The 15,391-nt window shown below is 49.8% G+C and overlaps 2 protein-coding genes and 1 long non-coding RNA gene across 9 annotated transcripts in view; 1 reads left to right on the top strand and 2 right to left on the bottom strand.

Moving 5' to 3' along the window:
• Nucleotides 1–12,042, bottom strand: part of IKZF4 (IKAROS family zinc finger 4) — a 26,539-nt gene extending 14,497 nt beyond the window's left edge. The window contains exons 1-3 of one of the 6 annotated variants that reach the window (XM_073788526.1): nt 11,827–12,042; nt 8,364–8,441; nt 3,717–3,768 (exon numbers count right to left, since the gene is read on the bottom strand). In XM_073788526.1, coding sequence (XP_073644627.1) covers nt 3,717–3,756 — 40 coding nt within the window. In that variant the 5' untranslated portion in view covers nt 3,757–3,768; nt 8,364–8,441; nt 11,827–12,042. Of the gene's footprint in view, nt 1–89; nt 438–3,716; nt 3,772–8,363; nt 8,442–11,826 lie in introns of those variants that run through there. The other 5 variants (XM_033866494.2, XM_033866496.2, XM_033866495.2 and 2 more) reach the window with 5 other exon arrangements.
• LOC141275865 (uncharacterized) overlaps nt 9,922–15,391 on the top strand; it is a 9,307-nt gene continuing 3,837 nt past the window's right edge. The window contains exon 1 of the long non-coding RNA XR_012324359.1: nt 9,922–10,227. This is a non-coding gene — a long non-coding RNA (uncharacterized lncRNA). The remainder of the gene's footprint in view (nt 10,228–15,391) is intronic.
• The window catches only part of SUOX (sulfite oxidase), a 4,354-nt gene continuing 1,673 nt past the window's right edge, over nt 12,711–15,391 (bottom strand). For both annotated transcript variants that reach the window (XM_033866501.2, XM_073788531.1), the window contains exons 2-4: nt 15,330–15,389; nt 14,892–15,069; nt 12,711–14,657 (exon numbers count right to left, since the gene is read on the bottom strand). In XM_033866501.2, the coding sequence (XP_033722392.1) occupies nt 13,248–14,657; nt 14,892–15,069; nt 15,330–15,379 (1,638 nt within the window). In that variant the 5' untranslated portion in view covers nt 15,380–15,389 and the 3' untranslated portion in view covers nt 12,711–13,247. The remainder of the gene's footprint in view (nt 14,658–14,891; nt 15,070–15,329; nt 15,390–15,391) is intronic.

Below are 15,391 nucleotides of genomic sequence, written 5' to 3' on the forward strand. Positions count from 1 at the left end.
CCTCAGGCTTGGGAGCTGTTACTGAATTGGCTCCCTAGCCCCAGCGCCCCCCTTCCCCCCTCCACTAGCCACCTTCTGCCTGAACTTACATTATCCTTCCCTTGCCGGTGAGACCCTGGGGTGCGAACGCGGCCGCCGCCTTGGAAACGGCGAGGGAGTGCGGGTGGTGTGTGCATGTCTGCGTCTCGGTGGCAGGCAGGGGTGAGCCCAGCCACTCACCTTCCAGGAAGCGTGGATTCCTGGAAGTGAGGGGAACCGCCGTCATTTCGCAGGCAGCGGCAGCGGCACGGTGAGCAGGGGCCCACGGCTGCAGCCAGCAAGAGCTCAGCCCAGGGTGTGTGTGTGAGCGTGTGTGTGTGTGTGTGTGTGTGTGTGTGTGTGTGTGTGAGAGAGAGAGAGAGAGAGAGAGAGAGAGAGAGAGAGAGAGAGAGAGAAGGAGGGAGAGAGAGAGAGGGAGGGAGAGAGAGGGAGAGAGAGAGAGAGGGAGGGAGAGAGAGAGAGAGGGAGGGAGAGAGAGGGAGAGAGAGGGAGAGAGAGGGAGAGAGAGGGAGAGAGAGGGAGAGAGAGGGAGAGAGAGGGAGAGAGAGGGAGAGAGAGAAGCAGCACAGCTTGGATGTGCCTGGGGAGGGGGCTGGAGAGAATGTGTATGTGGTGACGGGGGCTAGGCTACAGCATCCCTTTCTCAAGCCAGTGAAGGGCTGGGGTTGGGGAGTCCACAGGGAGGGAGGCAGATGCCGTTGCCCTCGTGCCCAGCAGACAAAGAGGAACTGCACAACAAATGCCTGAGAGAGACAAGAGTGTGTGCAAGAGACAGAGAGATGGATGGGCCCACAGGGTTGGGGGAGAAAGGGGGGGCCCCCAGGGAAGGCCCAATCCTCTGCCAGCTGGGGAAGCCAAGGCCTCAGAGGTCATGGGGCCCAGGACAGCGGGCAGCTTCAAGGCTCTCAGATCGGCAGAGAGCCCCTCCCCCACAGAACTCAGGCTCTCGTATCCCTCCTTTCCTTCCTCCTCCAGGAGGGAGGTCGCTCTCCAGATCTGGGGACTGACAGCCTCCCCCTTCCCAGCAGCCAGAGGGCCCTGCACAGTCTGATCTCAGGCTCGTGTTGCTCTGTGGCCCTGAGCCCTTTCAGATTCCAGGCAAAGTACTGGTATAGTCTCCCCACCTCCCCTCCCCTCCTGTGCCCCTGGGGCCCCAGCAGCCGACAGCCCTGGCTGAATCCGCCCTCTATCAAGACAAGGCCTCTGCTCCCTTCCCTTCCAGAGGAGCTGCTCACTGACGTGCTGACCTACTTTGGAAGACTAGATTTTCTGATTCCAAGAATTTGGGGGTGGGAGGGGCCGTGAAACTTTGGGCTGTCTACCCCTGGATCCCTTTCTGCCAAGGTTCCCTTAAACATTTCAGTCCCAGAAAACTTGGGACAAGCACTGCTCAGTCAGTTAATTGCACGAGCTGAGCTGCGTTTGAGCAACTCAGTTTCCTTTGAAAGATAGGGAATGGGGGTGGGGAGAGCACCTGTGTAGTAAATTAATGGATTCCTCCTTTCTTCCCTCTCTTCCCCAGGAGGGAATGATCTGCACCTTTACAAAGAGATAGGGGAAGAAAAGGTGGATTTTCTGAAATAGGTTCTGTGCGGTGGGAAAACTTCTTCGAAGAACAGGAGAGATACCCCCTTCATCAACTGGCCAGGCAAGTGAAGGCCCCCAGGTGTGGAGGCGGAAGAGCTGTGATGACCGTGAGGGGGCCGCCGCATACTTTAGGAGGGGTGTGCACTGCAGCCTTTCCCACTGCTTCCACATCAGTCCGGGAGAGAAGGGTCAGCGACGGGCACTCAGGCGCCCCTCCCGTGAACTGTCTCAGCCACGCCCAGTCCTGCAGGGGCTGCTTTTCAGTGCTAATGTTAACCCTGCCTTGATTTTCCCCTGTCCCTCTCTAAGGTACAATAGCTGCTGACATCTAGAATTCTCAAAACACAGATGAGGGGTTTCTGGCCTCCACTTTCATTCAAAAACCATCCTGTGCAGAGGACTCTTCTTATCTAGGAAGGGCCACCCTGCTGAAAGCAGGCAAAAGCTTGGTTTCACAGCACAGTGAAGCCAACACCCTCAGAAGTTTTCCTCTAATATCCAACATTCTCCAGAGATAGGGCTGAAAAGAGCTCCATGGGATTTCCCCAGCCGGCTTCCTAGCTTCTCATTTGCCTGCCTTAGGGCAAGAACTTCTCCATCTGAGTGTTCTCCAGCACCAGTGCAGGGTCCTGAGAACAGGTGTTCCTCAATAGTGGTTTTCTGAATAGGCTTAACTGAGCAGGAGGTAGGAGGACTGGCTGGCTCCTCAGAAAGGCCATGACTTTAGTTCCAATAAAGTCTCTTTCAACTAAATCAGTCCACTTGATCCCTGTTACTCTGTCCAGCATGTAACAGGTATCAAATGCCTGTACCCATTCCAACGCCTTCCCTCCTTAAATGAGAAAGGGGTCAGAGTCAACTTCTTACCTTGACATTATGCAGGTGTTGTCAATGACTCTCATATGTGTGTCTGACCCATCTTGCTATCTCCCTTAGCGCATGCCCATAATTCCTCCATTGGTCCCACTTTAAGGTAAAAAAATAAACTATAGGTCATTTCTACAATGGTGCCTGGATTACTGACGGGGATACGCATCACCTCAAAACCCAATTCTGGCTCCCTTACCTCTTACAATCATTTCCTGCCCTAACATTCTAATGGTCCAAAAAATGATTCCTTCCATCGTAGAGACAAACTCTGTCTTAGGCCCTTTCCTACACCCTCAGAGAGAGAGCCAGATGAAGTTCCTCATTTCTTTTCATCTTGTGAACCTCTAAGAGGATCCTGATTACTTTCATATCCCTAAAAGCCACCCATACTACAAGCAGTGATCTCTTCTGCCTCAGTAAGAGTATTTGGCAGGTATAAAAAGCTACGACGTTATGATCACGGAAAGGATTGGGGGAGAACTGGGCTCTCTACCTCTCCTTCAAAGGTGTAAGCTCTTGGCCCACTGGCTGAATTCAGACCATAGATAAATTTGGCTTCTTGCCCCATGGAACATTTTTTAAAATATGGAGTTATTATTTTTAAATGGAGACATTTCATATAAAATCCTGATTTCTGATTTCTTTTGAAAAGCTAGAAGTTTTGGCCATACTGGATACACATTCCCACATGGCAATGCCTGTTGGACCCTGCAGAGCTGCTGCTCCTTGAGGTAGGACATGTGCTCTCCAGTCCATGACAGTCCCCATCATTCTCTTCTGCTCATTATCCAAAGCCAGTTCACTCTTTTACATACACACCTGGCCCCTGCAGGCCTTTGAGGTTTGAAACCTGGCTCTGCTCTCTACCTGGCTAGGACAGGATGTTGTGTTGTGTTTAGCTGGTGACCTCAGAGCATAGAAGAAGGAATCTTATCTTCCTTCTGTCTCTTTGTTTCAAATCAGTCCTCTCTCTAATAGTCTCTACTCATATTCCTCTCCTATTTCCTTCTCCTACTCCTATCCTCTAAGATGTCTGGAAAGAGAATCACTTTATAGGGAATGTAAAATGACCAAAATAAATGCACACTACCAAGAGTGAGTGACAGCTCTGTGACCAGGGCACTCAGAGGTCCTGTGCTAGGCTGAAGGCTCTCCACTCTCCTCCACAGGAGAGCATCTGCTCCCAGCCCCTTACAAACAGAATGCACAAGAGGGCATACCAGACATATAGGAGCGGCCATTGCTGTCTTCTATGTCCATCTTAGAGAGATTCTGCTGGAAAAGAAAACAGCTACTATTAGAAGCCAGATCTGGAAAGGGAGTAGGTTTCTCTCTAACATTCTGGAGTTAGCAAGAACCCTAAAGGAACACTTAAGTGTGCTCTGACCCTATCCTAAAGAAGCAAAACCTCATACTTTGTCCTGGAGAGAAAGACGATGTACCCTGACTTACAAACCCCAGGGTCTCCTCCAACCTCCAACTTCTGCAGGCTTCCCCAGTCTCTCAGGTGGAAACACTGTCTTATTCTACACCAGTCCCTGATCGTGTTGTTTGGAGAGTAGACCCTCTCCCTGTAAGTGGAGCTGATGGTGTAGGAAAGGAGACAGTTTACAGCTCAGCTCTCATGAGGCAAAGAAACAACCCCACAGAGGCTCTAAACGTTGTTAAGGATGGGGTAGCAATAGGAGGAAGAAGCTAGATTCAGTCATTCAAGGGATACTTTTTTGGGTGGAAGGAGGGAGGGGGACAGGAAAGTAGAAGATAGAGGAGAGCAGCCCACCTCAAGTTCAGAGAGGAATCCTCTACTGAAGGTGTAATAGTCAAATTAAACCTTTAAGTGTTTTCCCCCTTCTTGTCAATTACTTTGCTATGTTTATTTTTTTAAAAGGGGAGTTGGGGTGGGAACCTGAATTTAAAATGCAGGTTAGTCTATTTGAGGGAAGGCAAACAGTAATTGGCAGTAGAGTATTAAACAATCAAGAACTGAGGATAATTAAAAGTGATAATTTGTTGCAATGAATTATCTCAGGAGCCTGTGGGAGGAGAAGAAAAATTCTATTTGGTAGAAATTTACATACATCCAAAATTGCTTTCACCAGTCATCTTATGAAAAATAAATACCCCAGGGGGAGATTTGGGGGAGCTAGAGTGGGGCGAGGGAACAGCCTGAGCTGCCACCCGGATTCTTGGTCTCTTTGAAGGATCTCAGTGAGGCAGATGGATGGAAATCTGGTTTGCTGGTAATACTATATTGATAGAGCTGGGGATGGGGGCTCTGGAGGGCACACAGGGGAAAAGTGTCTATCACCCTGTCTCCCTCTCACCACACTCCAAGTCATTCTTGTCTAGTGCTGAGAGACATCATACTCTAAAAAGTCTCATGAGAAAGCCTGACACACAGGCTCTCCTTCACTTCGCAAAGCAGCTCTCCCTAGATTTCATTAGAGAGATTTCTAGTCTCACCTAGGACGCCTGGGTGTGGAAGAGATAATTCTCCAAGTTTATTTTCAACTCCTCTTTTCTTGACATCCTCCCCGGGATGGACTGAGCTTTGGGACCAGACTGCTAGACCAAGCCACAGTAAGAAGCAGTTCCTTGAAGGTTCCCTTAGGGGCAATGATGAGAAGAGCCCAAGTCCACAGTGGTTAGTGAACTCATACCCTCTGGAACTAGCCATAGAACTTGCGGTGGTCAGAGATGGAAATATGAGGGAACGCGGTCTGGTACTCATGGGGCCCCTTTCATTTCTTAATCATTAGCTCCATAATTGCCCTTTGGGATTTTGCAGAGCTCAAGATGCCACACGTGACTTCCCCCACCCCCACCCCAATGCAGGAGAAGCAAGAGTGAGTAGGTTTTTCCCCATTTTCTGGAGAAACTGAGGTTCAGAGCAGCTAAGTGACTTGTCTCAGGGCTCATAGTGAGCCTGGAACAAGGAAAAGAACCCAAGTCTCCTGTCTCTCTGAGGTGTGCTTCCTTTCAAAAGCCAGGGTACTCAAGGCCTTCATGGATCTTCTTGCTTTTCCCTGGTTCTAACATCTTTTCCTTTGGTGTGATCCCCGTGGGAGTGGGGTCTGTTACTTAAAAAGTAAGAGCAGGGACTTCCCTGGTGGCACAGTGGTTAAGAATCCACCTGCCAATGCAGGGGACACGGGTTTGATCCCTGGTCTGGGAAGATCCCACATGCCGCGGAGCGACAAAGCCTGTGTGCCACAACTACTGAGCCTGTGCTCTAGAACCCGCGAGCCACAACTACTGAGCCCGTGTGCCCCAACTACTGAAGCCCGTGTGCCTAGAGCCCGTGCTCCACAACAAGAGAAGCCACCACGATGAGAAGCCCACACACCGCAACAAAGAGTAGCCCCCGGTCACTGCAACTAGAGAAAGCCTGCGCGCAGCAACGAAGACCCAACGCAGCCAAAAATAAATAAATAAGTAAATTTATTTATTAAAAAAAAAAAAAGTAAGAACAAATTGAGCAGGCTCTGTGGGGAGAAATATCCTAATGCGATTTTGTGTGTGTGTGTGTGTGTGTGTGTGTGTGTGCATGAACGGGGAGCTAGACAAGCACTAGGTGAGCAGAAGAGTTGAAGCACAGCATTCAGCTATGCTGAATACTGGCTCAGGAAGTGCATCTCATTCTTGGACACCTGCCCAAATGGCCCCAAAACAATTTCCAGAAGGGTCTGAAGGAGTTGTTTTCTGAGTTGGACTTTGTTCCTAGAAGTAAACTGAGCTCTTCTGTTTCTTAATTTTTCTTAACAGGTGCTCCATGACACATCTTAGGCAAAATCAGTCTTTAGCTGTCTCCAACTGGTCTAAATGCCAAGTTGGTAGCTCTGGGAGTGAGACTGGACTGAGATTCTGCTGTTCCCGATCCTGGTATTCTGAGAGCCAGGAGCACATCAGGAGATGGACTTCACTGTTTCCTCAAGTCTTCAGGCAGCATATCCCTCTGCACCTTCCCACTCACTGCCCCTCAAAGAACTTTCTCCCCTGCCTGGCCTGCCAGGAAGATCTTAGTGTCTCCTTAGAGGAACTGGGTCAAATTAGGCAGTGCCAACTGGAGACACATCACAGCGAGAGGAGGCATAGAGAGGGAGAAGTTAGTGACACAAGACAGGTTTGGTTCAAAGATCTCAAACGGAAACTGGCTTTAGAGCAACACAGACACCATTCAGTGATGGACGCAGGCACATATGTACTGTAAATTCAGTTCAGTGAGCTGAATACAAAGCAACTAGAAACAGCCAGCCTCCCAATTCAAAAGGAAGTATTTTTATGAGGAGGGAGGAAAGGCTGGTCATTGTAACCTGAGACAAAGACTTTCTTCCCTGTTCTTTGAATGCACCTGGCACCATAATAAGAATCCTCCATGGCCCTGGCTTTCTTCCATCAACATGATATCGCATTTAAACAGGAATGGGCAGGAATGGGTATCCCTTCCAGACAGAAGATTTCCCACCACACTTCCTGAGAAGCAGCAGGTGAGACCAATCCAAGGTCTGACTTCCAAGGTCAGGCATCAGCTACCACCCTCATCTCCCCCTCTCCACAAAAATGTTCCCACAGCTCTGACTATTGGTGAAAAAAATATCAGAAAGTCAAGTTTTCTCTATGTAGTGGTTCTGAAAGCCTGAAAGAATATGGACATCACAAGTAATTAAAGCTCTTCAAATCCTCTAAAGAATCCTGTTTGATCCAGTGAAACTCCAAAATTGGAATTTAAAACACACTCCATGTGGCTTAGTGGGTAGAAAGGTAGTGAGAAGGATGTTGTTGGGAAAGAGGGTGAAAGTGGAGAGAGGGGCAAGGATCCATGCCATCCTTTTGGTTGCAATAGGGAGGAGGGGAAATTTTTTTCTCTGGTCTCTCTTAGGATCTGGGATCTGAGGTGGAGCCCAGTGATTTAAAAAAAAATTTTTACTGGGATATAGTTGATTTACAATGTTGTGTTAGTTTCAGGTGTACAGCAAAGTGAATCTGTTATACATATATCCACTCTTTTTTAGATTTTTTTCCCATATAGGCCATTACAGAGTATTGAGTAGAGTTCCCTGTGCTATACAGTAGGTCCTTATTAGTTATTTATTTTATATATAGTAGTGTGTATGTGTCAATCCCAATCTTCCAATTTATCCCTCCCCTCCCTTACCCCCCTCCCCCAGTAACGATAAGTTTATTTTCTACATCTGTAACTCTATTTCTGTTTTGTAGATAAGTCCATTTGTAGCTTTTTTTAGATTCCACATATAAGCAATATCATATGATATTTGCCCAGTGATTATGAACAAGACAGATCTTCCGACCTGCCTGGGATTGAGCAGTGCAGGTACTAGAAGTGGACCAAACCCAAGCATCATCCTCTCCTGTCTGTGCCTTCCTGAACTGAATGAAATCTCAGCCAAAAAAATGTTGGAATCACAAAGCTGGCTCTGCTCTCTATCAGGACTTTGAATAACTGGGGAGGGGGAAAGGGTAAAGGGTTGAGAGAAGAGGTGGAATTAGGTATTGTCTGCAACCTGACTACACGCCCCTTTCCAGGAACCAGACCTAGACATTGAGCGATTTGCAGCTCTGAAGTGATCTTTAGGGTCAACCTAGTGCCCTCTGAAGGAAACCCACCAACCTTTTCTCAGCTTATGTGTCTGTATTTACAGCAGAAGGATCTGATTCATTTTTACCAGGTTGTAGATAGTGACCTGTTTACTTATAACACAGATGAGGACAGCTCAGCTTTGTTATCCAAGTGCTTGGGGAGCAGTGTGGAGGGATGAATTCCCAGGTCACCCTAGGAATGGCCAGTCTCTAAAATAAGAAGGGGTAAGAGCTGGAAACACAACACCTGGGCAGTGGGAAAATATCACCTCATTGTCTCCTTTTAGCTCTCAGTTGGATGCATCTTTTCTCTTGTTCTTTGTGCTTCCCTGGCCTCCCCACGTAGACTGCGGAAGAGAGAGAAGGCTAAGGTTTATGGGTGGGAGGAGAAACAATCTCACCCCTCCCATGTCTCATTTCAGGACTAAGGAAAGGGCCAAACTAAACAGTTTAAATCACCAGGTGTGATGCACATGAGATGATACTTTCTGGGGTTTTGGGGTATACCCTTGAGTACATAAGCCCTGTGTTTACAGAAAGGCTCCACAAGGTCACTGCTGTTCAGCTGTACCTTTTGGCAGGGGTGGGTAAAGTAGAGCAGGGCAGTTCAATCTGAGTTTTATAATAATAGGTTTTGAAGCCAAAGATGCCCAAAACAGGGTTTACTATCTCAAGTGAAGTTTGAAATGACATGGAAGTCTCAATTAACTATTCTGATTGGGGTAGGGTGGCAAAAAGGTGGAAGAGACAGAAACAATTGCCTTTGGTGGCAGTCCTGGCCAGAAGTCCCTAATGCATGGTGACCAAAAGAGCTCACTGTTGTTTGGGCCAGGAAGATGTTTTCAGGCTCCTCTGCTAACAACGAATCTTGCTCTGACAATCCAATTTAGTAAGCCTCTGTTCATTTGGAGGGCCTGGGGCAGGGGTGCTCCAGGACCTAGAGAATCTTGGAGCTAGAATGGAGTTGAGAGATGATCTCCAATCTTTTGGTTTTAACAGAAGAGTTAAACTAAGCCCAGAGTCACCTATCTGGTTAGCGATAGAAGTAGGACAAATAGAACCCAGGTTACCAGTCTGGGCTTCTTTCTACTACAGCACAAAATCAAATCTTGCCATAGCAAGGTCTGGGGCTCCTCTGCTTGCCTACTTTCTTGGGTGATGAAATGGACAGTTTTGGGGTCTCCATCTTAGTGACTTAAGTCCTTGAACTACAAACACAGGTCTATGGATGGGAAAATAAATAATCCTCTCCCTCCCATGTCTGTTTTCAGAGATTATGGGCCTGAGGAAAAAGCCAACCTAGACTCTCACTAAATCTCTTTAATGTAGGAACAGGGCTCCTTGGCTCAAGGATTAGACCAGCATACGTATTCTAGCAGAGTCTGCAAGGTCAATGACCCTTGGGAGGGACCAGGCCATTCATATCAGCACTACCCTTTCTTAGATGCTTTCCTCTGAAAGACCTTGAACCTGTCTCTCTGTTTCCAATAGAGTCCCCAACTCTTCTGAGAAAAGGAGGCAAATGAAAGAGCCTGGAATTCAGAGCTTTCTCCAGCAGGGTCAAGAGACCAACAAAGGGAGTCCCTCTGCCTGTGGCATTGTCTATACCCACAGGGTTCCACACTCCTATTTGTTCCTACGGAGTGAAATGAGGCTAGAAATACCTGCCCTATAATAACTTTTTATTTTTCCTTGACTATTTTGTGTGTGTGTGTGTGTGTTGAGGGAAGAGAGATGGCCAGTCAGGGAGGAAATAATTTCTTTGTGGATGTTGGGTGGGGAAGGTAGGATAAAAGATGGGATAATGTTCCTCCCATGCTGGGAAGTACTAAGCATGTACTAAGAGGAAATAAGAAATAAACTTTCAGTTGCATTTTCCACTGGAAAAAAGTCAGAACTTATTTCTGAGCCAAGTCCTCCAAACCTACTGAGAGTAAGGGGATTGCCCAGAAGCTACAATTGAACTAACTAACTGCACTCAGTGGGCAAAAAAACATTATGTTTTGTGCTTGAGACATCAGCATCTATTGACTAGGACAAGATATAATTCTGAAGCTGCCAAATTGAGGGCAGCTCCCACCATCCTCGGGCCCATCCCAGAAGCTCCACTGAGACCTCTTCTGCTTCCCAATGGTAAGGCTATTTTCTTCTTTAAAGACTTTATTTTTATCTCAGGAGCCACTCTTTTGACAGTTCTCATGACCCAGGGAGCAGTCTGGATTCTCTGAATTAGGCTGTAAGTGGGGAAGGCTGAAGTCCCCCGCACACCACAGAGCAAGATTCACTGACCTACTCTGGCAGACCCATGAGGAGATGAGGAATTCCTAGCTGGGCATTTCACATACCCCTACCAAATAAGATGCTACACCCAAAGGGTGTCTGATTTGGCCTTTTATCTGGTCTTGTCCTCAGAATCTGAGTTATCTAAAGTGGAAATATTCTAGGTAGTCAGACATCTGCTTTTATTGCTTCCTAAGGACATGGACATGTACCTTCACCCAGACAAAGTGAACAAGTAGCATTAAGGGGAAACAGCCAGGCCTCAATAGTCTGCTGCTTGGCCATGATGTCGGAAGGCCTAGAGCTGGCCTATGAGCAAGTCACAACCATACCATGCTCACCACTGATGCTTTGAGGGCTCGGACCGGGGAGACTGGAGTATACCTGGAGCTATAAGACATGTAAGTGGGGGTGGATAAATCACAACAGTAGACAGTTTTGCTTATAGAAGGGACTGAGGTGAAAGGTGTGCAAACTTTGACACAATGTGGTTCGTAATACATCAAATCTTCCTAGAAGCAGAGTCAGTAAATTCATGACCTTGGAGGGGGAAACGGGGTACTATATTTCCTAAACATCTCATATCTAAAGGTCCATGTTCCCACTAAACATTGTCACCAGACAGGACCAGTCATAATTTAAAAAAAAAAAAAAAAGGATAGAAATCAAACAGTGAGAATCTACAACTACAAGGGGGAAGACAATAACTGTGGATGGGGCTGTGTGAGGAGGTACAGGGAAGGCTGTTTTAGTTTAGACCTGCTTCCCAAGTCTGCTGTACCCTCTGGTGGTCTGCCCCAGGGCTTCCTCTGTGTTTCTTCCTTAGGGCTCCTACACAATGAATTTCTTCTTTCCCAACCTTGCTTCTCAGGTTCCCTGGACTTTTCACCCTACATAGTACCCCAGACAGCACTTTTCGCTCCACCCTGTTTCTTCTCTACCACATGTTTCTCCCACTCTGCTCACTGCCTCCCAGTCTTCCCACTTAGGCCTATGTCTTTCTCTCTGACCTTCTTGACGGACACCTTGCCCCCACCCAACCCCGCGCCGCCTCTCGCTTCTTTGCCCAGGTACCCAGTCTAATTCTCCTTTCTCCGTCCTGTCCTTCTGTTCTACCCCAGCTGTCCTGTCCTTCTGTTCTACCCCAGCTGTACCCCACGAAGGAGCCTCGCGCACACCAGCTCCCGCCTGTCCTCGGTCCTCTGCCGTGACCCATCTCCCGCCCTTTTAGGACGCCTAGGTCCCTGCTACATCTCCCTCAATCCTGTGGCCTCGCGCCAAACCCTCCATGCCAGCTTCCTCCCTTGGGCCGCAACCCACCCAGCGACCCTCTTCCCGCCTGGCCCCCACCCACGTGTCCCCCTCCCTTCACACCCAAGCCCCTCAGGCCCCGCCCCCGGCGGCCGAGGCCCCGCCCCTCGCGCTTCGCCCCAAACCCCGCCCCTCACTCACCTGAGGGAGCTCCGCGCGCGCGCAGGCTGGGTGGGAGAGGGAGAGGGTAAGGTATTGGGGGAGAAGGGGGCGGGGCGGCGGGGGTCCCCCACTCTGGCCCGGGCGGCCCAGTGCGGGGGGAGTGGGGTCACTGAGCCGGCCGCAACCGGGCCGGAGGCGGGACCCGGGCGCTCAGGGGCGGCGGCGGCTCCATCTCCATCAGCTGCTTCACCTGAGGAGGGACGGGCCCCCCCCATAAACCCCCCCAGCACGGCTGTCCCCCCTCCCCCGAACAACTTCCGGCCCCACTACCAGGCGACAGGCGGCGTGGCTGAACACCGAGCGCCCACAAGCCGGGGAGACAAGGGAGGAAGAGCTAGGGGAGAGTAGCCGAGCGCCGAAAGATTCAAGTCCTAAAGGCGCGGTCGCAGGCAAAGGGTAACTAAATGACTGCCCCTTCATCTGCATCTACGTTGCAAACAAGGCCACGGTTGGACGCCCTAGTTGCCTTGGCACATCTGCCCCTAGTGCCAAGTTTTGCCTTTGCCGCCCCTAAGACAATATTGATTTTGACCTCTTAGCATTCTTTGCCTTTCCTGCCAAATGCGTAGGAATTGTGTGGGGGAGGGGCTTAAGGATGCCGAATCAAAAAAAATTTCCTCTCTTGGGGGGTATCCTGAGGTCATTCACCTAAGTAGCCCCGCACATACTGAGACTTCAGAGAAGGAAACCCCAATCTTGACTTCCCTGCCCCTGCTTCCTTTTTCCCTTCCCCCCACCTTGTTTGTTTTGGGTTGTCTCACTAGATATCCCAGTACCAATCAGTGCACCGCCCTCCTGCAACTTGCTCGCTCCGCAGCCTCAACAAGTCCCAAAGGTCATAATCTTTTTTTGCTTTTTCAGAGTGGTAGTCTGAAACAGATATTTTATTGATGTATTTAGAAAAGTGGAACAATAAAGGGAGAGAGTTGCGCCCTTCACGACCCCTGGCAACCTAGAGACGTAGTAAAAAGTTGCATATACACTTTTCTTACACATATCCTCACACATTCTCTGAAGAATCCAAGAAGAAAAGCAAAATAAGGCCTCAGTGGTGACAGTCATTAGAAATGGAGATAGGGTAGGTAGAGAAAATAGCACTTACTTCCAGAATTACTTTTCCTACTTCTAGCCCTTTGCTCCAGCAGCTCTTACCTCCTCTAAGGCACTGGGTCAGCGGCCAGGAGGGGTATGTAACACCTCCAGTCAAAGGGGAGCAGGTGCCTGGGTGGAAGTGTGCAATGCATGTACCTGTGTGTGGCTTCAGAAGGCATAGTCAGGGTTGTGATCCAAGACATGGAGAGGTGGAGGGAAGGATTTTTTGTGGTAATGAGGCCAAGGGATGGGTGTGGAAAGGGGTTTAGAAGGTGGTTCTGGAGAGTAGATGGTTCCATTTCACTTTCTCATGGAGCAACATGGACATGGACACGGTGCCAGGCATTGCTGAGCACGCCTCGCAGGTTCCAGATTGGGGCCACTGTGTCTGGCTGAACATTGTAGCTGTCATCTACAGCCTTACAAACGATGTTCAATTCTTTTTTCCCAGCTGGCACAGGGGCTTGCAGCTGCCATAGCCGCCAGGCCCAGGCCTTTCGGGCACGCTGTTCCTCTCCATCCAGCTCAGCCACCTGCCAGGTTAGGCCCCCATCCAGAGACACATCCACCCTGACCACAGCTCTTCCTCCACCACTCCATGCATAGCCTTTGACAGTCACCTCCCCTGACTCTATTGTCTCCCCATCTTTGGGCTGTGTGATGGCTGACTGGACAGGAAGTTCCTGAATAGATGGAGCCGAGTCAAAATCTACAGTGTCCCAGTCCACAGATGGAGAGAAGCCTTTGTAGTCCCGCCGCTGCCAGTGGCTGTAACTTTCCTCTGGTTCCACGCTCACTTTGCCCAGCCATTTGACATGGCGGGCACCCACCACACCAGGAACCACCACCCGCACAGGGAAGCCATGGTCACGAGGCAGAGGCTGCCCATTCATCTCATATGCCAACAGGACCTCAGCTTCAGGGTCCATGGCCCGAGCCAGGGGGATGGATGCTCCATAGGCAGTCCCTGTGGGGTCTGAGTCCAGTCCCTCAAAGCAGACATGGGCCTCAGTTTCAGAGAGCTGGTGACCAGCCTGGGCTAACACATCACAGAGCCGTGCCCCAGCCCAGCGTGCAGTGCTAATGGCCCCTGCACTCCACTCCAGACCTCTTACTTCTTTGAACCGAGTCATCTCAGACCGCCGGTTGCCAGCACACTGCAGAGTGACAGTGATCTCGTGCTTGGGGAACTGGTACAAGTCATCCAGGGATAGGCACAGTGACTGACCCCCAGGTGGCCCTACTACATGTAGGCGATAGGTGTCTGGGTCAAGGTTAGGTACAGGCAAATGATTCCGGGTGAAGAAGATAGGGTTGGGTGTGATGTAGTTTTCTGTCAGCAGCTCAGGGGGGGGCTCCGCATTAAAGGGGCGCTGGCTGTTGACCTTCAGGGCTGGGTGACGTATAGGATCATCAGCATAAGGGTCAGAGGTCTTCAAGATGGAGGCTGCCTTGTCATCGGGGCTCAGCTCCCCAATCTTGTACTGAGCCAGTATCTCTCGCACGTGGGACTGGTTGTGAACAGCATAGAGGGCCCAGAAGGGCTCTAGAGGACCCCCGGCTGCTAGCATCAGCTTTGATGGACCCCCTGGGTGTAGGTCCACAAATTCTGTGACATCAAAGACCTCAGAGCCCAAAGTCACCCAGATCCCAGTCTCAGGGCTGCTGTGGGATCTCACTTCCTCCCTCGTGTATAGGCGTGGTGATTCCTCAGCAGCCTGCAGGCAGGGCAGGGGTGAGGCAAAAGGGAACAAAATTTTAAGAAGAAATCACTCACTTCACCCTGACCCGACCCACAAAGTTGTGGCCACTGGGAAATGGAGGTAACAAATTCCATCTCTACTGTGCATGAAGCAGTGTCACTGTGGGCTCTGTGGTAAAGCCTGGGTTGCCTGGGCAGCTCACTATGGCCCCTTTGTTCTGACAGTGAAGTCCCTTCCTTCCCTACTTACCCTGCACCGGTGGTCATGATAGGCCAACACTGCACCAAGCCCTAGAAGAGTCCCCATTACTCTCCATCCCCTGGTGCTGGAGTTATCACCAGAGATGGCATGGCTGGAGCACTGTGGCTGAAATGAATCATTCGTAGAGCAGGCCCGAATGCAGAGCCTTGAAGGGGCTGACTTGAGTCTGGAAGAGAGAGAAGTCTTCTTAGTAGCACACTTCTGATCATAAGAAAGGGCTAGGGAAGGCCTGGGGTGTACCTCTCCCAGGTTAGCCATTGGTTTCTTCAGTTGGGACTTAGTTTCTCAGGGATGGGTGGGACAAGTGGGACATGGCTTTCCCTTTCCTCCCTGGCCACTACCTCAACCATCTTAATCTGGCAGATAAGATAAGAGTCATAAAGGTACAGGGAGTAGGAGATATGGGCTAGGAACTGGATGGCCTACCTGTAGGCCTGTCGGAGCCCTGGGACCACAGTTCTGTGCAGCAGCAGCATTACGGCAGACCT

The sequence above is a fragment of the Tursiops truncatus genome, chromosome 11 (genome assembly GCF_011762595.2).
Source record: "Tursiops truncatus isolate mTurTru1 chromosome 11, mTurTru1.mat.Y, whole genome shotgun sequence".
Lineage (NCBI taxonomy): Eukaryota > Metazoa > Chordata > Mammalia > Artiodactyla > Delphinidae > Tursiops > Tursiops truncatus.